Raw genomic sequence first — 24,722 nt, 5'->3', positions numbered from 1 at the left:
GGAGTACATGGATCTTGAGATGGTTGTTCACGCTAAGCTCTGGATTTGGGAATCTGTTTTCCTGTTCACTCCTGCTTGATCTCTTTGTTCATCAGACCCAAGCAGCAGGCGAAGATGGCTGAGTACTGCCGAACCATATTTGGAGATATGCTGCTGACAGAGCCGCTGGAAAAATACCCAGTAAGTGGAAGTTGGGGAAGGAGGCTAGTGGAGAGGTCTTTCTGAAAAAATTGATCACTCCTGTTGCTAGGAGATGCCACAACAGATATAAGGACAGTGAAAGAGAAGACAATGCCATGGACAAATAAACCTGGTTCGTAGGGGTGAGCAACATAGTAAGTGGATGGAAGACTTTTCAGTTGCAGAGGTTTTCCGAAGCGCTTGCCTGACTCTGCTCTTACTTAGCACTCTGTGACTTGAGTGGCTTCAGAAACTGAGCTCTAGGTAGCTCAAATCTGTCTGCCAGCACTTGCTTTGGAAAGAAGCAGGAAGAGGGCTTAGTAGCATTTCAGGCTCTTCCTACCAATGCTTCTCAATTCCTGCTTCCAGCCTGGAAATACTCCCTTCCAGGCATAGATGGGCAGGTCAGCGACACGCATAGCTTTGTGCTCAGAATAGCTGAGTAAAGCTCCCGATCTGCTTGACCCTAGTCATCAGCTTACTTGTACGAGCATGTGTTTTTGTGGGTACAGTGACATCTTTGGTGATCCCCATGCACATTGCTACTTCAGCTGCCTGCCGGCGCCATTTCCCCTTCTGGCCTCTGCCTGCCAGTGCCGTTTCCCCTGCTGGCCTCCTAGCTGAGACACCTAGCCCAAGCGTCTGTTTTAAAGCACTGAGATCAAAAGAATAGCTGAAAAGAAGCAGTGAGCAAATCGGCAGTTGCCCACTGCCCAGACCCCTGTCCTTCTCCAGGCAACAGGGAGAAACACCGTGTGTGTGGGGGGAGCAACAGTTCAGGGTATTAGCTAAAGTATTAATAGGCCTGTGGCCATCTGTACAGGGGGTGTAGGTCTAGAAGCACAGTCTGAGTCACATCCTTGTCTTGAGCCACCTACTCTGGGATCTTTTTTCCAAATCTGCTGCAGGCAGAGTGTTTAAATATGGCCTGAGTGCTGATCTAGGACTGAGGCTCTGGGGTAATGAGAGTAGGTGGAATGTGAAAGCCAGAGGTGTGTGGATGCCTTCAGGCCATCTAGATGTTTTTTTAGCTGTGGTGCAGGATAGGTGGCTGGGAACAGCATGGCATGTGCCCGCAGCAGAACATGAGAGGGCTGAGAGGTGCAAAATGCTGGTCTGAAAGCAAAGGTGAAGTCTTAGAAAAAATCTGCACAGATATAGTGGGATGTGCCGGCAGATAGAGAAATTAAAGTATACAGTGGGTGAGAGATGTGTCCATGCACCAGTAAATGGCCAGAGGAATGGTACTGGGAGGGACAGGAGAGATGAGTGTTTGCATTCTATCTTTGTGATGAAAATTCAGTATGAAGTTTATCTGTTGCAGCTGAAGCCAGGAGTTCCTCTGCCAAGTCCTAAGGATCTCTTAGGGAAAATCTTGATTAAGAACAAAAAGAACCAATCTATATCTGGGAAGAGGCAGAACTCTTTGAAGAAAGGGAGGAATGTGGAACCAGAAATCATCGAGCAGCCAACCCCTATGGATGCTGAAGATACTGGTATGTCTGAAGGGAAAATGGGACTAGTATAGCTGGATGAGCAAGTCTGGCCCACTGGAGACATTCCAAATCACCCAAGCCAGTACTAGTCATTAATTCAGTTATCTCAAGAAGCAGCATAAGCTTGGAAGAGAAATTAAATCTTCAGAACATTTTCAAACATTTTATTCCAAACAAAAGAGGCCATCAACTTATGCCCTGCCCATCAGTCAACTCTTCTGGCTACTCTGAGGTGTATGGCTGCATGAGTTGGTAATTCATTGATACACACTGGCTATTGGTTTGATGGAAGGGTGGATAATTTTTTACTGCTTGTAACTCTCTGAAAACCACAAATTCACCATGGCCTAGTTCTTCACCCTGAGGTTCTTGAAGGTTTATAGAACCTTCAGCCCCACTCTCCTCCCTTCCTCCAGTCTCAAGGCTGTCACCTCTTGGGCTCAGGGAACCTATGGTAGAACAGTGAATTTTCAGTCCCTGTCATGGTAGGAGCACATGAAGCCATATGAAGACAAGGTGAGCGCCACTACAGAGCACCTAGAAATGGACATTTATTCCCATGAATGTGTGCGACCTTGGTGGAGAAAACAGCATTGTGATTGTCGCTCTTGGGGTATGAGGGAAGCCTGCAGGAGGAATGATTGGTCTCTTGAGTGTGCTAGTCCAGAGTGTGCTAGTTCATATTTGGATTTGGCTAATAAAATTGCATGATTCTTCCACTTATTGTTCCTGCATGACTTGATTGTGAGTTTTGGCAGAGCTCTCCATTGCTAGCAATCTGCAATGTCTTGTCTCAGTGTGCTACTGATACGTACTACTGATGTGGGCTGTGTGTGCTTAGTCTGGGCAGGTGATGTGGCTGAAGAGGAACCAGAGGAAGAGGATGAACATCTCGGAAACCTGGATGAAGAGGAAATTAAAAAGATGCAGTCAGATGAGGTACTGTCACTGTTGTTTCTGTTCTTTTTCTGTTTTTTTTTCTGGACTCCAGTTTTCTCTAGGGCGTCACCATATTGAATAGAGAATAGAACCCAAAATGCAAAGGGGAGTGAACTGTGCTATAACCAGTCGGGGGCTTTCCTTCCCCCATGCGACATGACTTCTGCAGGAGAAACTGAATAAGAGCAATGATGTCGCAAGAATAGAGAATATGGCAGAAGAGTTATTATTTCTGACTCTGCCTTTGATATTCTGCACAATTTGGAGATAACAGTCTGCCTTCAGGGTGTTTGGAGAGGCTTAGCCTTAGTCTGATAAAAGTTGTTACTGAAACATGAAGTGCTGCCGCTGAAGGGGGAAGGAGGACATCAGCATTCCCTTGAATAAAAAAAAAAAAAACCACATTTTCCATTTCTGTCTCCCTAGTATCACTCAGAGAGGGGGGAAAACAACGTCCCTGGTTTGTCCCAGACTCTGTGCTTTGAGAGGTTAAAGAGGTCGGGGGCTTCTTACATACTGACTGATAACTGATATGCCTCAGTTTCGGTTTTTGCCAGGCTACCGAGAAACTCTGCGCCCCTGACTATGCTGCCCACGATGTAATTGTAGGACCAAGAAGCCAAAGAAACTGGTGTGCTCTGGTCAGGGCAGCCACCAGAGTTCTTTGGTTGTGAAGCCCAGGTGTGTTTTGTTTCATCTCTGGGAAAGGTCTCATTATCTGTCTTCTCTTGGATTTTGTTTTCTGCTCAGGGCACTGCTGGTTTGGAAGTGACAGCGTACGAGGAAATGTCCAGCCTAGTTAATTACATACAGCCTATCAAATTTGACTCCTTTGAAGTCTCTGCCCGTAAGTCAAACTCAGTCCTTTCAGGATCCGGAGTGTTGCCATTTGACCAGTAGTGCTTTCAGATGCTGCTGTTCTCCACCTGCCTTTGTGACTTGCTTTCGCACATTTTCTGTTGTGTTCTCTCTCTCCCACAACACGCGCATGGTCACAAACACTTCCCTTCTGCCCTCCTCCCTGTAGTAAGGAAGTGGTAAGGAGAAGACGGGGAGATGTCAGATACTGCTCCCAGCTAAACGAGTGAGGATGAAAAGAAACAGCCTAGAGGCCAGTGACATCTCTGTGGGCTTGCTTTGCTACTTCTGAGGGCAGGGCTGAGCCCAGCTTTTCCTAATGTATGTGACTGGCTTTCCTCTCCTGTGGTGATTGGACAGAGAAACATCTGAAAGACTGAAAATGCACACAATTTCTTTATACACAATAGGTTCTTTTAAACAGTTCCCACATTTGGGCCTAGCTTTGAGTGAGCTGGTTTGATTGATGAAAGAAAGAAAAGAAAAAGAAAAAATAGGGGAGTGAAGAGGGGAAACTTGACAAAATAACGAACTTTGTGCAAGACTTTGAATATTTGCATTTACTTGGAACTAAAACTCCAGGCGGGAGCTATTCTCTAACTGTCACTGAAATCCAGGAAGAGATGGACAAAATAATTGCCATTTAAGCTTTGTGAGCCAAGCCTGTCTGTAATCCATGAAGTTCCTGTCCTGTAGTGCACAACCACTGTCTCCCTGGTAAACATAAATCACCTTTCATGGAGTATTATTCTTCAGTCTCTTTTGAAGGGACCAGAGAAAGGTAAATTGCCTTGATAGAAAACGGTACCTGGTAGAAAGTGGGAGTAACAAGCCAAGTGCTTCTTGGGTCCATCTGTCCCCACACACAGAATGGGGGCTGAGCATGCCTGCCTTCTTAATGCTTCTTATCTCCTGTTTCTAGAGAAGAACCGGAGTTACGTCATCTCTTCCTTCACGGAGTTGAAGGCTTACGATCTACTAACCAAGTTTCCTGTGCAGTTTGTAGAGTATCCTTCTGGCAACCTTTGTCCAGTGCAGTTGGTTGTATGGAACATGAGAGCTAATCTGAAGCTTGGGTAAGGCTGAGGCATATCCAACTGGCTTCTGGTTTCAGGACTTGGTAAACTCTTCATCAGAGATATAAAGTGTGCAGGTGGGACATGGGATCTTCCAGGGTGGCTTGGGGGCTGTTCACAGAGGTTCTTGACAGGATGCATCCTGCTGCAGCGAACACCAAGGCTGCCAGATGCTTCTCCTTAAGTGTAAAGAGTATGGGAAAGGAGCCTGTTGTTGCCAGGGCCTCTCTTCTTGTCTGGAAGGCTCTGAGCATTTGGTAGCAGAACTCAAACAATTTTCATAATCTGAATACGTGAGCTAGCCCCAGGGTACACAAGGAGTGCTCCAGACTTGTTTCCAATAGAGCAACTGTAGATACAACAAGCGACAGATGAGCCGGATTTACCCCAAAGGCACCCGGATGGACTCCTCTAATTACATGCCCCAGATGTTCTGGAACGTCGGCTGTCAGATGGTGGCACTCAACTTCCAGACCATGGGTTAGTGTCACATTGTCCTCCTCTGAGCTTCTGAGTGGTTGAGGCTGTGTGCTTGTGTTTACTGTCTCTTCCTTCACTGCTATTTCCTACCACTGCTGTTTCCCTGAATGCGTTTATTCTGTGTGCCTTCTCCCAAAGTGTTCTTCTTCTTTGACTCCATCTCCCACACACCAAAAGCACTTTTCTAGGCCCAGCACAAACCTGGAACACAGTGTCCAGGATGCCGGTCCTACACTCTTGTGCATACACACATGCATGGACTTGCTGTCATCCAGTGTCTGGGTACCGCCTCTGGCTGTCCTGCATCGTGATGTCAGACTAAATAATGCGCATGAACGCATCAGAAGCTCCTGCTTCCCCTAAGCTGCCTCCTTTTTTGCGAGGCAGCAGGCAGAGCTCCAGCTGGCTACAGGACTGGCCTGTCTATGCTATTATTTCCAGTATTTTGACCTGAACAGGAAAGAAGGGCCTTTCCTTGCTGCAGAAGCAGCATGAGAAGGTGACAAAGAAAAGCCTCCAGAGAAAGCTATTCTTTACCCCTCTTCCTTCCTCAGAGGAGTCTTATGTATAGAGAGTGTAGGAGACTAGCTGTAGGATCAGTAGGAGAAAAAAAGCAGCAACTTTAAAAGGGAAGGAGTGAGAGATTGGTTATGAAGAGGCTATCATACTGAAGACAGGTGCAGAAACCGCAAGACAGTGTTCTCAAGAGAAGTGGCAGAGGAGAAGATGGGACTGAGAGGAGGCTCAAAATGAAAGGGGGGGGAGTAGAGGGATTCACACAACTATTTACTTCACACCCCAGAATAGCGGGTACTTCTTAAAGTAGGTTTTAATTTAGTTCTACCCATGACTTATGGTGCAATCATAAGCAAACCACTTACCTTTCTTACAACAGCTGCTGTAATATTTTTCCCTGTAGGGTGCTGAGAGGCTTAATTAGTTTTTGAAATGGCTTTGTGAGCCTTTGGCTAGCAGGGGCTGTAAAAGTACAGCATCTTTCAGCTCACTCGTAGCACACAAGCCACCTGATGAGTCCCACAGAAATTTTTGTCATTGTGTTCCTCTGTATCTCAGATGTCCCCATGCAGCAGAACATGGCTCTGTTTGAGTTCAACGGCCAGTGTGGCTATCTGCTTAAGCATGAATTCATGCGGCGTCCAGACAAGCAGTTTGACCCCTTCTCTGTGGACCGCATTGACGTGGTGGTGGCAAGTACCCTGTCTGTCACGGCAAGTACAAACCATGGTGCTGCTCCTCCCCTGACAGCCAGTTCCTGGCACCACGTATATAACTGGCATCTATGTCTCCCCTATTTATTACCCAGTAGGGTTCTTAGTGGCAAATGAACCCAGAGAGTCCTGTGGGAGAGTGCTACCATGGCAACTCTCAGTCTTTTCACTATTTTAAATTAATCATAATCGCATGAAAATGGAAAATTAGCATCTGCCACACAGAAGAAGCCAAGGCTGTGATGCTGGGGAGGGAGGAGGTTGGAGGAAGTGCTGAAGCAAGAAGCATGGGTGGAGGTAAAAGAAAAGCCTATTGTGGATTGGAAGCTGCAGCAGAAAAGATGTTTTGGGGTGGGAGAGTGACTTTGGGGTGAAGGTATGGGAGGGTTCTTCTGTCTTATTCCTTTCAGCAGTTGCTAATTATGTTTCTGCTTGTTCGTAGATACTCTCTGGTCAGTTCCTCTCAGACCGCAGTGTGAAGACATATGTGGAAGTAGAGCTGTTTGGGTTGCCACGGGACACAAAACGCAAATACAGAACCAAACTGACCTCCACTGCCAATTCCATTAACCCTGTATGGAAAGAGGAGGCTTTTGTTTTTGAAAAGGTAATAACATCCGATAGTAATTTAGACAGAGACTCCTTGATGATCCTGTTGGCCACAAGCACTGCCTCTTGAGAGGTCAGTGACAACAGAATAGACTCCCTTCTGGAGATCTCAGTCATGCCTTTAGACACACAAGGAGTTATGTGTTGCCTCTCAGATAATATCCAACAATGATATCCAAAACAACTCTCCATCTATATTTCCCTGTACAGACAAGGGGTAGCTGGGAACATTTCTGGAAATAACAGGCATCAAAAGTCTCCCATTTGTGATGCACTTCAGACTGAATTGACTAACCAGCTTTGAAAACTTCAAGCACTAGGAAGCAGAAAGGAACTGAATGTCTGTGGTTAAACTGTAAATGAGAAAAAAACAAACCAGAGAAGTAATGGGACCAGAGGGAGGTTTTCAGTTGTGCCAGAATGCAGAAAGCTGCCCTGTTTGTCCACAAGAATTCAGTGGTCACTAATCCAGCTATACGGTACGGGGAAGTTAAGTCAAAGGTGATAGTAATGTTTGGCCTTTCCGCAGTAAGTTACAAAGGCAAAATACATATTACACAATTCATCTCTGTCAAGCACACTGTGAAATAGCAGGTATTTTCAGCCTACTTGGGATGTGGTAGATAAATATTATCCTCATTTCAGAAAATGCTTTTCAGGCTTCAGTTTTGACAGAATAATTTTTAGCTCATTTTATGGCAGAAGAAAATAGGGGAGGAGGGAGGCAAGAGCCCTTACGGCAAAGTTACCATGCTTGCTAAATTATCCTCCCAAGTTCATTCCCTTCTCTGGTGAATTGCTTCTTGGAAGCTGTGGTTTGGAGGGTTTGTTGCCCCGTTTTTTCTTTAGGTGAACTGCCCTCCTGTGATCCTGTGCAGTCTCTCCTCTGAGAAGCCTATGTTTTGTGGCGTTTCTGTGAATTTAGTTATGTCTGTGATAAACTGTAGCCTTAAATTACAAGATGCAGAAATAGGCAGCGACTTACTTGGAGAGATGGCATTGTTCTGGTGGAAGGAGGAGAGAGGAAAGTTCTACTCAGTGAAGCCAGTATTCTGTTAGGAGTTAGAGGTCAGGACGTTGGTGCCTTACTCTGTTTTTTCCTTAGATCATGATGCCTGAGTTGGCGTCTCTCAAAATTGTGGCTTGGGAGGAAGGAGGGAAGTTCATTGGTCATCGTGTCATGCCTGTTATTGCAGTGCACTCAGGTAAATTTTGTGGAAATTCCTTCAGCTTTTGTGCCTTTGGGACCTATCCATTGGAAGCTGTAAAGAAGATACGAACATCTGCATATTTTGCTACTTAATCTCCATTCCTGTTGGCAGTGGAGCCTTCAAATTCATCCTGTATAGCCTTGGCTGAATTCCGTAATATGTTCACCATGCCCTTCTGTAAAGAGAGACTTTGTTTTACTGTTGGAGCACACAGACAAGAAGGGACAGATTCTGTTAGCTTACCTCTTCTGCCTTCTGTTTTCAGGCTATCACCACGTTTGTCTCCGCAGTGAAAGTAACATGCCGCTCACCATGCCCTCTTTATTTGTGTACCTGGAAATAAAGGACTACGTTCCTGATGCTTGGGCAGGTAGTACGCGTTAGAATGCGCATGGGGGGTTGTTCTGGCTTTGTCCAAACTGTGATCCAGAAGCATTTTTCCAGCCTGGTGCTTCCTGCTGCACCCTTAATTCCTTGTCAGGGTGGGACTTGAGCACGTGCCAGCATCCTGTCGCAGCCTCGCACCGTGACTGTGGCTGGTTCCCAGTACGGACCGATGTGCACGTGCCTGCCGTGCCGTGCAGATGTAACTCTGTCTCTGGTTTGGAATGGGTCGGTCTCTTTACTATTTTTATTCAGTGGCAGGGATAGGTTTCCTAGAGTGCAGAGGTGATAACTATCAGGCACTGACAGCAATAGGGTTTTAGGGAGCACAGGAGTGTTCTTCTTCCCCTTTGAAGTGATCTTCCTTTAAAAAGGGATGGTCAAACAGTGAGAATCAGGAAGGAAGCCCCACTGGAGGTATTAATGGCAAAACTTTTAACTATCATGAGCAGCATCTGCCACAGAAGTTCTTGTGAATAATTCTCATGTTTACTCTCTCTTCCCCTGTGTTCATACAAACGAACCTTATTCATGGGGGAAATCCTGTGAAATTGATGGTTTTAACACATACTCGTAAAAAAGACCAGGTTTATACAGCATCAGACTGGAATTAGAGCAGGAAGCTGTGCAGGCTAGGAAAGTCTTAACCTGGCTTTGGATTTTGGGAGCAGAGTGCTCTTTTCAGCTTCATAAAGCTGAAAATGCCCTAAACATCAGTTGTGAGCCATCACCTCAGAAAGGGACTGAGCCGAAGACGGTCCCCTCCCTTTTTGCTGCCAGGGAGAAGCTTGTTACGAGTAGAGAATACAAAATATGCCTTCTCCACATTTCCTGTCCTAGGCCAGAAAGGAAACCAGAAGGCAAGGAAAATCAGAGTACAATGAGTTATTTGATAATCCGAGCAAAGACCTCCTCTTTGTTTCTAGATCTGACTATTGCCCTCTCCAACCCCATTAAGTTCTTCAGTCTGCAAGACAAGAGATCAATTAAGCTAAAAGACGGCTCAGTGGAGGTAAGTTTTTCCAAATTCTGTCATTGTCTCTAAAACGTGTTGCATGGATTCAGCCTGAAATAATAGAGCTTTGATTTACCTCTGATCTTTGTTTTAGAGGCTTGGCACACAGAGGAACTTCCCATCTGCTGAAACTAATGGGATACCAGACTCCACTGGGAAATTCGGCACTCCTCTTTCTAACGGGCCTGCAGGTAAAGCTGCGGATGCGGGATGAGCTAAAAGTAGAAGGGAAAGCCTGTACACTCAAAAGGCTGGAAAGAGTCAGTGCTGGAGGGTGAAGATCCTTGGTAATGGGGTCAGAACCTCTCAAGCCAAGTCGCCAACTTAAATTCTGATGCTTGTCTTTAATGGCAAAAGCTGTAGGTATCCCCTGGCTCTTGGTTTGGAGTGAGTGTGGCGTGCGTACTGCTTTTACTCCACAACAGAAAAGTAATCTCGGGTATCTTCGGAGAATACCAGAAAACAAGTGAAGGCCCAGCTGGCATGAACATCGTCTTCCCCTCCGAGGCAGGGCTAACGTATTGGGTAGTACTGCTGTTTCCTGTGCTATCTTGCACGTAGGCTGAGGGCTCTGATAGAGGACCTCAGCTTTCCAGGTTCAGCACAGAGTTCCCTGGGAGATAACTACGTGAAGAGGGAACCACCGTGCAAGGAAGAAGTGGCCTGTGGCAGAGATGCAGCCTTTCATCTTAAGTGTGAAATTGGAGGTTGGACATTGATTTTGAGCAAAGACATAATAATTCTGGGTATTTCTGAGTCGAAAGTTTTAAGATCTTGCTTGGTTTTATCCGATAATACCTCACTGCTTTTCACCTCTTTGTTGTTCTTTTCAATGGTCTCTTTCTGCAGATTACTGTTGATTTCTGACATTTTAAGTATGTTTAGATCCCCCTGAAAACTCTTTTACCTTGTGAAACTGCACTTGCACCAGAGTCCAGTTGTATACTTCGGAGCTTTAAAGATTAGAAATTTTATTCATCAGCTCAGATGAACACCAAACTCTTTATAAGATCCATTACAAGTTCAGAGTGAACAGATCCCACATCTGACATTCTGCAAGAGTGGGGATGGAGCACAGCCTTGTGTTTTGACTGCTAGATTAAATGGGGACCTGTTAACATAACAAGGGCAAAAACTACTTAACTCGGACCAGTCAGATGAGTTGGAAAAAAGTTAGGGATTTGCTTTAATAGAATTCAAAAGACAAAGTCAGCATTTATTACTAGGTTTAAAGAAGCTCTAGCAGAGAAAGAGCTTCCTAACAGTGTGTTTGTTCCTTTCATACTGGCACCTTCTTGGCCTTACAAAACAAGATAGCCAGCAAATATTAAAGGTGTAGTATTGGTGAAAGTGCCAGAAGGAATGTTCCTCAAACATGCTTCTAATCCAAACTAATTGGTAGAGTAATTGCAGGTTAGGTAAGAACATGTCCCCTACTGTACAATTCTATTACCTCATTCTGTCCTATTCTGTTTTATAGTAATTGACAGCTAATCATTATTTCCTCCATGTTAACTGTATCAACGTGATTAGTGTCCTTTCAAATATGTTGGTATCAAAACAATCAGTTTTCTCAAATTTCAGACCAGAACATCCTTCTCACCTAATCAAAACCAGTTTACATGTGCCAAATCATCACTAGCAATATTCAGCTAATACAAAGCAAATGCCCTTCTTCTCTGGCAAGGTGGAGAATCCTGTTCCCTTTCTGCTGTGCTTGTTAACAAAGTTCCCTAGCACTTAAGCATCTCAGCAGCTTAATTAATTCCTTTGTATTCACATCAACATCCTTCATGTGGCCCATGTTCTTGACGAGCTCTCCACTGCCCGTTTTCAACCCGAAGATCCAAGATAGAGCATAAACAGCAACCTCTTTTGTGATTTCAGGAGCCGCGGCGTTCGCCAGGGACGAAAATGTGATAGAAGTGACGCAGATTGCAGGTGAGTCCCCTCGTGCTGTTCACGTGGGCTGAGGCCCCGTCAGTCATCTTACATTCCCTCTCTGCCCAATTTCTGACTGGGATAGAGGTGAAGCCTGTTTTGCAAATTAAAAAAGACCTGACCCAACCCTGCCTGTTGCAGCCAGCACTAAAGACAAACCACATGAATCTTTGGGCTCGGGGGCCCGGTTTCCCTGCCTGTGGCACTATGTGCCCATTTTGACAGCTGCCATGGTGCGTGGCGAGCTCCCAGGCTGGGACTGAGCTCACAGCAGGTCTCAAGGAGAAAAGAGGCTTGAAGTTGCCGTGGTCTGTGCCTTACACAAGCTGGGCCACTGTCATCTGCACAGGTAGGTCAGAAGAGCTTTGGACTGCTCCAGCTTTAGCCCTCTGAGGCCACTGGCTGCAGCAACCCTGCAGCAAGTCAACTTTATAGCAAGGTAGGAGGCTGGAGCTGTCACGAGTTCTGCTCTGGCCAGATTCGACGGTTCCGTGACCCTGACTTGAACCAGAGGTAATGCGGCCGCGGGGAGTCTTCAGCACCTCTGTGATAATGTATTGTTCACCTGCTTTTCTGTGTCTTAATGCAGTGTGATACAGATCAATACAAAACACTAATAACCAGTGTGCCTAATTATGCCACAAAAATGAACTGAAGGCACAAGAGTAAACCTGTTGCACTCAGAAAATGTTGCCAAATAAGTTTTGTTTTTAGAAGTTATTCCTGAAGAAAAATGTTCCCATGGACAGAGCTATGATTACATTAAATACGTACTCTGGAAAAAGGCATCACATAATATGGAAGCATAGTGGGCTCTGGTTTGAGAGTCTAGACTTGTTGACTGAGAGACTTGCATTCAAGCTGCACCCTTGAGTTTCCTCAATACAAGCCTCTTAGAGGGAGTTGACCCTGCACAGCACAGCTTTGTGTTGCAGGCACACCCACAAGTTCTGTTAATTTTTACACATTCCAAGCAAAAAAAAAAGAGTTACTTCCCCTGAGAAGATAACTCCCTGTGGCCTTTCTGCCACAGATAACCACATCTGACTGACTTGCTACTGCCAGATAACAAGTTCTCCAACAGTTCACACGCATCCTTCCCCTCTCATTTTCATCTGCCTCAAAAGCCCTTTCGTTTATTCCTCACAACTGAAGAAATGCCAGGCATTAAAACTGGAAGGGATGAAAGCACCTCGCATTGTAACTCAGTTTTGCAAAAAAAATCAGTAATGAAATAACAAAGCTTTTCCCTTATAATTAGAGCTGCCAACTAGCTTAACAACTGTGCTATCTTTGGGATGCTTAGGATTGTGGAAAAGGGTGCAAGGCACAAGACAGACTGGCACCTCAACCACCAATGTGTTTCTCTGGCCAAAATACCAAAAGGCAGCAATTCTGACCATCCGCGTGCCCGCATCCACCAGATGGTGAACTGAGCTGCATGAATGCTGAAAAGAGGGAGGAAAAGCCGAATGAAGGCAGTGCTGAAAAAACCTGTCTGATCTCAAAAGGCATCACAGCAGGTTGAAAAATGCTGGGTGAGAGAAAACAGCCTCTCTTTATTTTGTATTTTAGAGCCTCAGACAGCCAGCCTGGCAGAACTGCAGCAGATGAAGCTCTTTCTGAAGCTGCTGAAGAAGCAGGAGAAGGAACTGAGGGAGCTGGAGCGGAAAGGAAGTAAACGAAGGGAGGAGCTACTGCAGAAATATTCTGTACTCTTTTTGGAGCCTGTCTGCTATGGAGGCAAAAAAAGGATGGTACACAGTAGGAAAACCCAGAAGAAGAGGTAAATACAGCACAGGGTCTCCAGCAGGGCCTGGCCCCTGGGTCACCTCCCCAAACCAAAGCAGAGGGATCCCTAGGAGAAACACGGGCTCCCCTTCTCTGAAGGAAGCATGGGGTCGTGCGGGCGTCCTCATCTCCCTGGGTTTATGGAGCGTCAGATGTTCCCACTGAGGGGTGGGTAGCAAGGTCAGGATTGTGTCGGCATCTCTAGAAGCATCAGAGCTGCTGTATCTGTTCTGCAGGAGTTTGACAACAGGTGATGTTGGTACATGTGCAAATCCTGTAGAAATGGCAGAAAGCATTGATAGCCGAGTTTTGGAACTGAGAGAGAGGCTGGAGATGGACCTCATCCAACTGGGGGAGGAACACCATGATGGGATTCGAAGAAAGAAAGAGCAGCATGCCACAGAGGTAAGGACTGCAAGTGTCAACAGAAAATGTAGCTTAGGAGAGCCCCTACAAGGACAGCCTGAAAAACCAAGTTCTTCACTAAACTCTGAGCTTGGAAATGTGGTCACAGAGCAGAAAACACCCCTCAGAGCAATTGTCAGGTCCATGCAAGATAATTGAGAATGTAGACAGTGATGCTTATTTGTTAGAAGCTATAAAAATCCAGCAGAAACATTTTTAAAGCGCTGCACTTTGAAAAAAATTGAGAAGCAGCGCCCTGGAGCGCATCAGGCTCCATCTGCTTAAACTCTTCTGATAGCTTAGCTTGGGGTTAACGTGGCATTTATTGGCTTCATACGCTGCCAGGCGCCAACTCTCTAGGAGCACGGGCACATGAGGCTGTACCACACTTCTCATGGCTCCCTGCTTGATGCTGCACCGTCAGAGCTAGGGTGACACACAGGTATGTTGAAGCCCTGCAGGTTCACCAGTGGCAACTATCAAAGCATTACAGACGTGCCGTAGGGGCAACCACGCTCACCGCTGTCATTCAACCAGGACAGATGATGCGTGGGAACAGAGCAGCCATTGCCACATCTATGCTAATAAAATGAAAGCCTAGTGAGGGGCAGTAATCCTAGGACCACCCCTTAGCACTGACAGCAGGGCTGGATCTCATTCCTCTTAAAATCTGGAAAGTGTTTTGCTTAGTAGAAGTCAAAGTAAGTGTCCACGTAAGGTGTTGCCAGTGAGTCCTGCAAGTGCATCAGTTTCCCGCACCCTCAGACCCCCCCTTAAGCAGACGCCGGCAAGAGACACAGTAATGCCTGGAGACAAAGTGCAGTCCACAAGATGGTGATGATAAATACGGCATACGCCAGCTGTTCCAATGACGGGGGGATGATCCCAGGATTTGGAGGCCTTTTCCTGTCATTATTTTCCAAAGGCGACTGCATCATATGTCTTAAATCTTAGGTTCCCTAGTGCGCTCTGGCTTGACAAACACCTTGCAAGCTGTCTACAAGGCTGGCTGGTCCAGCCTATACCAACCCTGCGGGGAGAAAGAAAACCTGCCTCTTGAGAACTAGCTTACCTGGAAGTCGTGCTTATCACCAGAGAGAGAAGCCAGAGGAGTAAAATATCCTTGTCTCACAACTCTGTCAAAGACTGTGAGATATAGTAGGCAAGGCTACAAAAAGGAAATAAAAACCTTGAGTTCTCACCGCACGGCACGTAGCCCAGCAGCCAGGGTTTTTCCTTTCGGGCTGTCTCTCAGCAGGCAGCAGTGCAGGCAGGTCTCACTGCGCTGACACTGGCTCTGCCGGGAGTTTCCACAGAACTTTGTTTCCACAAGGCAGAAGGCCCATCCTCTTGCTAGCCTCTGTTGTTTAGAAGGTAAGCTCGACTGCTGTTTCCCACCTACCCACAAGTACAGCGAATCTGTTGCTGCCTCCTGCACAAAGAGCTAGGAAGCTGTCCGTAAAGATAACCTAGAGGTGAGTGACCTGGCTCACAGAGGAGCCTTTGGAGCCTTGGTGGAGTTAGTCCACTGGCACGGTGCAATCCGTGTGCACATCTGAACTCGCTGTTGTGGTGCATGGGCTTGCACAAAGCCGCCTGGGTTAGCTGGCCCCTGGAATTCAGCGCATGGAGGGATAAAGCTGAATCTGGTGGTAATTAAATACGGATGGTGTGCTGTGTCTCATTTTGGTTTGTTTGGTTTTGTTCTTGTTTTATCCCTTGAACAGCAAGTTACCAAGATAATAGAGCTAGCCAGGGAGAAGCAGACAGCTGAGCTGAAGGCACTGAAGGAGTCGTCAGAAAGGTAAATTTAGTATTTGAATAACGAATTATCTGGGGTAGGATTTTCTGCTGGATCTCAAAGCACTGTACTACAGCCAGTGAGTGAATACAGGGGAAGAGAAGCATTTCTTTTCTTTGGTGAGAAACTGAGGCACAGCGATGTGACACAGGGTCTCACACAGTTACACAGTGGCAGTGGTGGTGGGAAGACAGCTCTTGGCAGTGTTCCTGCCACGAGGCACCAAACAGGGTACTAGTGTTCAAGCTGCAGTAAGTAGCCTTGACTGACTAATTCAGAAAGATAGGAAATAAGACTGCTGGTCGCTGGATGTCATCTCTGTCTGCTGCGGTCAGTACATCACATATAATCCCTTCCAGGGACTGATCAGCTCAGTCTTCTAAGTGAATTGAGCATCTTGGCTCCAGTACTTAAATAAACTGGCAGAATCAATTCACCAATTTCTAGCCAAGGCATTTATCCATTTGTTCTTGCAATAACTATCCTGAAGCTAAAATCCTCACTCATTCCTCCTTCCCATTAAATCCTCTCTCAGCCTTTAGTTGCTAAGTCAGGCAAAATTTCCTCTTTTCATGTCCTCCATCAAGACAGATTCTCTGTTTCTCTCAGCTATTCAGCATATTCAGACAAGACTAAGAAAAACAGGTCGAGTAGCTAGGTAATGGTTTGCTAACAATACGATGTCATTTAGTACAGTCACATCTACAGCTGGCTGTGAGGAGCTCCAGAAAGATTTAAAGATCTTGAGCAACAGGCAATAAAATGGCAGTTAAATTCAGTATGAATAAATACAAAATAATGTGAATGGAAAAAAACCTAACTATAGCTCAAGTGTACACAGGGGTGAGCTATTGTCAGTCAGGAAAGAGATCTTCAGCTGCTGTGGATGCTTCTCTCAAACAGCTCATCATTCACAGCTCTGCAGTGGCCACAGTGGCAAATACAATTTTTGGAATTGTATGGGGAAAAAAAGATTCGAAGTCAGCATTATGCCACTAGATCTATCTCCATAGTGCAGTCACCTTTTCAGTGTGCCATCTTGAACAAAAAGCTTTGAAAGAGCAAGAAGGGGGTGGCAAGGATAGTCAGCAGTGAGGAGTAATTTCTGCACAAAAAGAAATGAAATAGGACTCAGCTTGGAGAACAGATGATTGAGGGGGATGTGACAGAAGTACGTAAAATCATGAATGGTATGGAGAAGAAGAATAGGGAAGTGATTACTCACTGTTTCTCATAAGAGGTGTGGAGCACCCAATGAAGTTCTCAGGGAGAACTTCTGTCACACGGCGTATAAATTGAGTTCTTTTCCTCTCAGGGCAAGCAGCTATGAAGTCCAAAAGTAGAGCTAAACTCCGAGGTATGAGAGACATTCATGGGAGATAAATGCATAGACGCTGGAGAACAGACTGGAAACTGGGAAGGTGGAGGAGGGAAAAATTACCCTTCACTTGTTCTCTTACATTTCTCTTAATCATACGCTCCTTCCACTGTTGGAGGCAGGCCACCAGACCGAAGGGCCACAATCCGGTGGCCATTCTTATGTCCCCCTTGGCAGCCGTCCTGTTGTAATCATTCTGCACACGGATGGCCGAGATGAGGTACCAGTGGTGTACCAGTGGCCTCTGACGCCCTGATGCCAACACCTTCCTCCCTCTGTCTTGTCACGTTCTCTGGCCTGCAGTTCACATTTTTGATGGCCATATATGCCTCAGTCAGGGGCACAGGTCTTAGGTTTTCCGGGTTTTGTTCTTTTCATCTTTCCTACTGGTTGATCAAATGCCTTTTAAGTGTTTATGGTTTCTGCTTTGCAAGTCACATCCCATAGTTTATGTGCCTTTCTGCTTGCTTCAGGTCTTCTTTTTAGGTCTGCTATACAGATGTGTAGTTTCTTCCCCCCCCCCCCCCCTTTTCCCCCCCCCCTTTTTCCCCCCCCCCCTCCTTTTCCCCCCCCCCCCTTTTTTTCCCCCCCCTTTTTTTTCCTTTGCAAGGTAAGTACTTTCAGCAAGTCTCCTGCTGCTTGAGAGGAACCCCATGTAGATATACAATACCACCTAATTATAAGCGTGTTTTCCCCTGTCCCTTTGTTATGACTCCCTTTAAAAAAAAAAAAAGAAAAAGTTACAGGACTTAAAATATTCTTAAGACTTAGAGCTTTCTGCTGCACAATCACTCAAACTTTGCTTTTCTGGACAGTAGAGCACTCCAGAGAACAAATGCAGAGGGCTGCTTCAGTCTCTGGGGCTTGTAATCAGTCTGTCTCTCACAGCACTCTCTTCTCTCCACAGCAATATCAAAGACATTAAGAAGAAGCTGGAGGCAAAGAGAGTGGACCGAATCCAAACCATGATGAGGAATACCAGTGACAAGGCTGCTCAGGAGAGGTACTGGGGTAGATGGTACTGGGCTCTGGCTACGCAGACACCAGCTGTCCTGCTCCAGGAAGGGAACAGCACTACACCACAGTCTGTCACCAACAGGGAAACTTTTTAAAGCAGCCAAACAGGTAGTGGCAGAGCTGTAGGGGTCAGGGAAGGTGTGCTGGCCTGCCCTCGCTCCCGGCTTAGCATTTTTTCCGCATTGCATTCCAGTACACAGGCATACGCGCAGTGAAGCCAAACATCTGCTCCCTAACTGTAGCGATAACGTCATTCCTGCAGTCACTGCTGACAGTGGCTTCCGGAGTTTTCTCCGTAGCCTTAATTTTTTTTGTGTAAGGCAGTCAGCAAGATCGGTTTCACTTACTGGACTTCTGAGTAGCCTGAGAGGATTAGTGCCTTAGAAATGCCCCCTGCCCTGCCGCAGGGAGTAGGAGCTCGTATGGAAGTGCAGGGGGAGGTCATTACAGGTGGAGAAATTGTACCTTGAAGACAAGCCTCCCATGCACCCGTCTCTTTGGCTCGCTTACGAGACATGTAAGCCTCTTGCTGACCTGACGACGCACTTTCCAGTCACTTCAGCTGATGCCTAAGAGCACTTCCAAATGCTTCCTGCCTGCCCTCATGCCTGGGTGGGGGGTATTTATCTCCCCTAGGATCAAAGGTCTTCCCCAGCCTCTCTAGACTCTGTATGTCACCGGTTTCAGCAACCACCTCAGTTGTGTTTAGGCATGTAATGCTGCAGCCTTCCTTCCCATTTGTTGTTATAAAAATAATACTCTGCTATTGAACCTGTATATTCAAGTACTGCATGATATGAATCAGTTGTAAGAGCTTCACGTATTCAAGGGTACAGAAGAGGGTACGCTACCTCCTTTGCTTCCGGCTCACAGCAAGGTGCTTTAAGGTCTGTTAAGCTGAAAAAAATAGAACTTTGCATCCAATTATTTGGCTTATGTCTCAGTCAAATTCGAATGGTGTTTTAATTGCTTTTCCTAAAATTACAGCAACCCCTCAATGTGGGAGGACACTATGAGAGTAACACACCTGTCTTTCTGCGTGGGCACTAGCAGTCCTGTCTTAATCTATGGCGCTTTATCAGAATTGATGAACAGGTTTCATATAAAGATAACAGATGGATTTCCTTTCTTTAAAGGTTGAAGAAAGAAATTAATAACTCTCACATTCAGGAAGTGGTACAAACAATCAAACTGGTAAGTCCTCCTGTGACAGTCTGCCACAGCATCTCTGTTTTCTGCAAAGTGTTGGTGTCTCACGTACACCATCAGCATGTCTCACAGACAGAGTGCGAGTTCACTGAGGCATTTAAATCCCGTTAAATTGCAGGCTCTGAGCGTGTAATTCAGACAGCCAAAGTGCAGCTGAAGACAGCTACTAAAATCCCTTACCCTTACTAAAATCCCACAGGTCCGTAAGGGTCTAGTCGGTCCTCCCACCTGCTCAGAGATGCAGTGCAACAGAGCTGTCCAGGATATCTTGCATTTCTAATTCAGGGATTTTTTGAAACACAACTAATGAGCAGTGTAACCCCACATCTATTTAATAATGTGCAAAATTTTGCAGAAGGGGAGGAGACCCTAAGGATCTCATCTTTGCCTTTCAGAGACCCATCCCCTTGTTGAGCAGACCCCGTGTGCGTGTGCACATGCTCACGCGTGCACACTCTTGCGGTGCTTCCCTAGCACGGGAGTGCGGAGTCTGGAGTACTACACAAATAGCTCGGAGCCAGCAGAAATCGTTCAGAATTGGGAATGAGTGGGATACTGCGGCATGTGCTCTGTAACTCTGTGTCTTGCTGTTATAAACTTGGGACGGCTAAAGCATTTGTTTATAAAAACTTAAAATTTGAGTGATTTTTTTTATTTGTTCTTTTTAAAGGTGACAGAAAAGACAGCCAGGTATCAGCAGAAACTGGAAGAGAAGCAGGCAGATAATCTGAGAACAATCAAGGAGAAAGAAAGCCAGGTAAAGGCAAAGATGGAGCTCAGGGTCAATGCTGTTACTCAGTACAGTAAACCCAAAATACTAGAGGGGATCAGTCTTCCTTGCGCGTTCTTTAATTAATGCTACACTCATCCTCCGCATACACACTTCAGCCGCCCACCTCTCAGTACGCTGAGAAAATGAATGACTTAAGAGGTGGTTCTACAGGAGCCTACACAGATCTAAGTCAGAGTGCTGCACTCCTACACTCCCTGTGCCAGCACTAGCATTCATCTAACCCCCTAAATTTAAAGTGTGATGGAAGTGCATCTTTAGAAGAGATGAGTCTCATCCCTGAGCTCCTCAAACTCTCAAAACACACAAAATGCATTCATGCTCTTTCAAGGTTGATGTGCAGTGAACATGCAGTCTCAATTCATCAAACTGTGGTGCAAATCAGAATAATGTAAATCAGCAATCCTCCCCGCTTTCATCTTCAGGGAAGCCAAAGATTGCCTGGGGGATGGAGACAAATCATTCAATATAGGGTTGAGACCAAAATTGTGAAGTGCTAACATCTCATCATATTGGGCTCTCTCAGAGCAGGTTTTTATACCATTCTCAGCCTGATGTCTGCTTAGCTTCAGTGTTTGGAGAGTGATTTGAGGTCTCTGCTTGCAGCTCCAGCAGGAGGCACTGGCAGAGTATGAGGAGAAATTGAAAAGTCTGAATATGGAGGTGCAGGAGATGGTGAAGAACTACGCAAAAGCAGGCTTTCCTGGAGAGCCAGAGACTCAGAAGGAAGCAGCTCCAAGAGTTCCTGAGGGAGAACAAGGCTCTACAGAACAACTGGAAGAAAAGATCCCTGTGGCAGAGGTGTCAAGGCTTACAGTAGCCATGCCTGAGCCCCCAGGAGCTGGAACAGATGTCGAGATTGAAGAAAGCATATTGTGAGAGATGCTTCCCTTACTTACCGTTCCACTTAGGAAGGTTTATGGAGGTATATAGTGAAGTTAAAGACCAGTTTGACAAACTACTATCCGTTTCCACTCTGGGGAACTCCTGAAATCCTTCAGGAATTTACTACTTTATTATCCTAGATATTGGAAGTAGTCTGAAGAGATCACCCTTCAGAGAGCGCTTCACCCTCTTTGTCTTCCACAGCCTTGGCACTAAGGTATTTAAGCAGCGTGAAAGGGCCTGTTGCTGAAGACAAGCCAGTTGTTGGCATTCACAGCAGCATCTACATTAATATTTTAATCTGGATTCAGCCTTCAGTTTGTAGAGTAAGTTCCCTCATCGTTCGTCACATGCATTTCTTCGCATCAGCGTGGTCTCGGAGCTAGATCCCTCTAAACAAAATTTAACTGTGAGAGACGCCCTCCAGTAGCCCACCTGATATGCTCCAACCAGCTGAGCGCTAGCCCAGAATAAGGCCTGCTGAAATACACGTAAGTGTGGGTGGCAGGTGCTCAGCAAAACCTGTTGTCTTCTGAAGTGCCATTCCTTCTGGCAACACTACCTGCTGATGTAGACACAGCCTCTGCTTATAGGAGGAAAGGTCGGTTTGATAGAACCTCATACCATTTTTTGTCAGCACACAGCTTCCTTACACCGCCACTGTTGGCTTTTTAATTGGTGTCCCCCCCGAGTCAGATGAGGACAGTTTTCAGTACATTGGTATCCACACAACCAGCATTTCCTTCTGTGGCAATGTGCATTACCAGCACTGTAGCTTTTCTTCTTTCTTTCTTTCTAACATCCCCTTATTCCCAGGGGCTGATTCCTGCTCCTAATTCTAACTTTGACTCTCACAGGCCTTTAGGCAAGTTCTTAGGTCTGGATCCATATCTCCTGAAGATCCTGGACAATTGTAAGGCATACTATGAGGAGTCTAAGAGCCTCATCATTTGTTCTAGCCTACCACAAAACCACTTTGCAGTCTACAGCAATTTGACATTTTTAGAGCTTCACTGAAACTTTTTCTCATGAAGCTAAATTAGTTCCATATTATGGGCTGAGGATAACAACAGTTAACAAAATTTCTAAACTGTTTGAAAATAGTTTTGTTGCTCAAATAAAGAGGCATCCGGTTATATTGCCTGTAAGATTCCCTTACGCAGAAAGCTGAGTATGGCTCGTAAGAAAACACATTGAATTATCCCTTCAAGTAGCAGAAAGCAGTTCTCTGGAGCTTCTTTTACGTGCTGCCATCCCAGTTAATGACAACAGAGGGCTCAGCAGTGATCTGTAGAATCTGTTCCTTGCTGCTGGGAAAACACCACTCCTCAAATACCCATGTTCTTTAGGACCTTGGGAAGAAGACCACATGCTACTCCTGCTGTTTGCTCTCCCTTCACAGGAGTACAGCACACATCTTCCCTCAAAGCTTTAGTCACTTCCCATTTCTTCATGAAGTATGTCCACCTGTAACTAACAACAGTCCCCCCCTTTGGTGACATAACAGATCAGTCTCATTCCACGGCCTAACGCTAATGAAAATTGCCCGCCCATATGACTTTGGAGGGCAAATGGTCCTCAGCCTCTTTTAGCCCTAGCACATCCGTGCTGCTGTCTGTGTTCACTAACACAAAACCTCCCAGCAGAACACGTGGAGGCCCCGGTTCCCAGCATCTTGGTCTTCTCTTGCAACAGAAGAAGGGCAGGTTCCTCTTCGCCATCTTTACACTTCCCCTCTCTAGGACAGCAAAGCCTTACTTTGTGAATGCAGAACTTGCATCCATGCCCCCTGCCTCCACACATACCTTCTCTCACCTGTTTTATGACCTTTGCACTGAGCAGCTTTGACACAGCAAGTGCTCACTCATCCAGAAGGAAGGAACTGGAAACATACGGTCCAACTCTTTTCCTAGCATCATTTAAGACAGGCTTTGCTTATGGATCCTAAAAAAGCAGGAAATGGCAATAATTCAGTACAGAGCAGCCACATCCTGGCCTTCCTCACATCACCTCCTGAAATAACATTAGCCCAAGAATTGGAGTTGTTTAGCCTGCTAACATATACTTGCACCTGCGAAATTAGGCACTTGTGGTCCCCAGATGTCACAAGTGGAGGGGGCACTGACCTGACACTCCTCCACCCCCCCCCAAAAAAAAAAAAAGAGTCAACCCTCCCCAGTCATACATCTGTAAATAGCAAGACTTAATTAAAAGAGGTGGAAGAAGATACACTTAGGGATACAAAAGGAAACGGGAACTGCAACTATTTTACTACAAATGCTTATCTTAAGATACTGTAGGTCAAATCTTCCAGTTGTTCAAGGAAACAGCAAAAAAACAACAAAAAAAACGCTAAACACTGCTGAAGAGAAATGGGGGGGACAGGACCCCCCAAACCTCAACCTGCAATTGAGCAGATCTGTGACTACTGCAAGTCTTAGCACCAGCAGCCTAGAAAACCTTGCGCTGATGAAACCCTCAATGTATTTATTTGGCCATTCAAGCCCCCTTTTATTGCTACCTTATAGATCCACAGAGGGTAGAGTGTCTTTAAACCCAGCCGTAGAAGGGAAATGGGTGAGACCATGGTCTAAAAAGGGAGCTTCTTCCATCCTCTTGTTATTAAAACCTTTGCCCTTAATTTGAGACAATACTAGCAGAGATGTTCCTGACTGGAGGAACAGTCTCTCACCTCTCCCCAAAATTTTAAGTGCCACGCTGCAGCATAATCTAACAAAGTCCCCACTCACCCCTCAACTCACTCTTCAGGTTTCTGTCTTCTCTGGAAAAGTGAGCTCAGTCACGGCAAACCTACAGCATGCAGGGGTTGCTATACGAGAACAGTTACACCTAGAAACTGCATTGATAAACGCATTATGAAGTGCTGCTATTAAAAAAACAAAACTAAACTAAACTAAAAACCAACAAACAGCTCAAGTAGGTATGAGAGACAAGATGTTCCAAGCCTGGTCTGACATCCAAGAAGAGACCATACCTCCCCTGCCGTGTTAACAGAATACTGGAGTTATATATTGTAAATTTCTGACTTATTTATTTTCTAAAAAAAAATAAAACATTGCATTTCTTAAAAAATTGGATCACCTTTTTTTAAATTGCAGTTAGTGGGTATGGAAGCAAGTCCCAAATGTTGCCCAACGTACGCAGATGTTAATAGAGACATCAGGTCCCCACGAGTTTTCTGCCATCTGTGCTCACAGTTCTCAAATTCAACTTCTTCAGTTATTAAATATGCAGTGAGGTGGGGTTTTTTTAAACATCATATCCTTCTCACACATTCTCCTCTGCACAGTTCATTCCATTCCTTATCGTACTTATAACCAAATCTAGCAAAGCAAATTACTCACAGGCCAAATACCGCTCCTGATCCCCCTACCGTTACAGGCAACCTTGCCTCACTCTAATACAGTGGCCTCCTCCTCCCTCCTCCTCTTCCTCCTCCTCCTCCTCACAAGAGCAGGTCAGAAGAGCACTTCAGCAGGAGTCAAAACTATGCTGGTGAGTTCACACTCCTCACGTTGGCTCAGTCCGAGTTCAGCCGAGCAAAGGGGCGGCCTCGAGGCAGAAAGGTCCTTCACAGGCACGCCAGGAGGGCAACACAAAGGCTTACGCTTGCAGCCGGTTCTCCCCCACCCCACAGCACGCTCGCCCCTCACGCGCTCACAGCGCAACCCCGTGGCTCTGAGCGCCCGCGGAAGCATCTCCCAGGACAGACCCGGCCCAGTGCAGAACCCTGCGGGCAGCAACAGAGTCACAAAACTGGCCGCGCAGTGCCAGGGCACCACCGCGTGCGCTCGGTTCCCTTCCTAGATCGTCCTGACGGCTGGTTGGTACAGCGGAGCTCTGGCGTGGATATATGTTATTAATGGCCATTTCCTTCTGCTGAGAGCAGTTGCCTTCGCTGTTCCCGGACTGAAGCTTTATTTCAGGAAGCGGTAAAATATTACTCCAGTTAGATCAATTTTGTTGGTTTATAGAACAGCCTCCATCCCTGAAGCCTCACTCACGCT

The 24,722-nt window shown here is 46.0% G+C and overlaps 1 protein-coding gene across 6 annotated transcripts in view; it reads left to right on the top strand.

Annotated features, from left to right (window-relative positions):
* The window catches only part of PLCB2 (phospholipase C beta 2), a 52,624-nt gene that overhangs the window by 25,605 nt on the left and 2,297 nt on the right, over positions 1-24,722 (top strand). The window contains exons 13-32 of one of the 6 annotated variants that reach the window (XM_075163609.1): positions 96-180; positions 1,505-1,676; positions 2,518-2,615; positions 3,366-3,462; positions 4,396-4,480; positions 4,905-5,029; positions 6,104-6,258; positions 6,701-6,865; positions 7,973-8,072; positions 8,344-8,448; positions 9,389-9,474; positions 9,572-9,668; positions 11,365-11,418; positions 12,994-13,204; positions 13,446-13,614; positions 15,342-15,418; positions 17,701-17,796; positions 18,947-19,004; positions 19,690-19,776; positions 23,464-23,598. In XM_075163609.1, coding sequence (XP_075019710.1) covers positions 96-180; positions 1,505-1,676; positions 2,518-2,615; positions 3,366-3,462; positions 4,396-4,480; positions 4,905-5,029; positions 6,104-6,258; positions 6,701-6,865; positions 7,973-8,072; positions 8,344-8,448; positions 9,389-9,474; positions 9,572-9,668; positions 11,365-11,418; positions 12,994-13,204; positions 13,446-13,614; positions 15,342-15,418; positions 17,701-17,796; positions 18,947-19,004; positions 19,690-19,776; positions 23,464-23,574 — 2,233 coding nt within the window. In that variant the 3' untranslated portion in view covers positions 23,575-23,598. Of the gene's footprint in view, positions 1-95; positions 181-1,504; positions 1,677-2,517; positions 2,616-3,365; positions 3,463-4,395; positions 4,481-4,904; positions 5,030-6,103; positions 6,259-6,700; positions 6,866-7,972; positions 8,073-8,343; positions 8,449-9,388; positions 9,475-9,571; positions 9,669-11,364; positions 11,419-12,993; positions 13,205-13,445; positions 13,615-15,341; positions 15,419-17,700; positions 17,797-18,946; positions 19,005-19,689; positions 19,777-20,335; positions 23,599-24,722 lie in introns of those variants that run through there. The other 5 variants (XM_075163608.1, XM_075163611.1, XR_012675829.1 and 2 more) reach the window with 5 other exon arrangements.

This window comes from Calonectris borealis, chromosome 14 (genome assembly GCF_964195595.1).
Source record: "Calonectris borealis chromosome 14, bCalBor7.hap1.2, whole genome shotgun sequence".
Classification (NCBI taxonomy): Eukaryota; Metazoa; Chordata; class Aves; order Procellariiformes; family Procellariidae; genus Calonectris; species Calonectris borealis.
The sequence above is the reverse complement of the archived record's forward strand: the minus strand, read 5'-3'. Positions and strand labels throughout refer to the sequence as shown.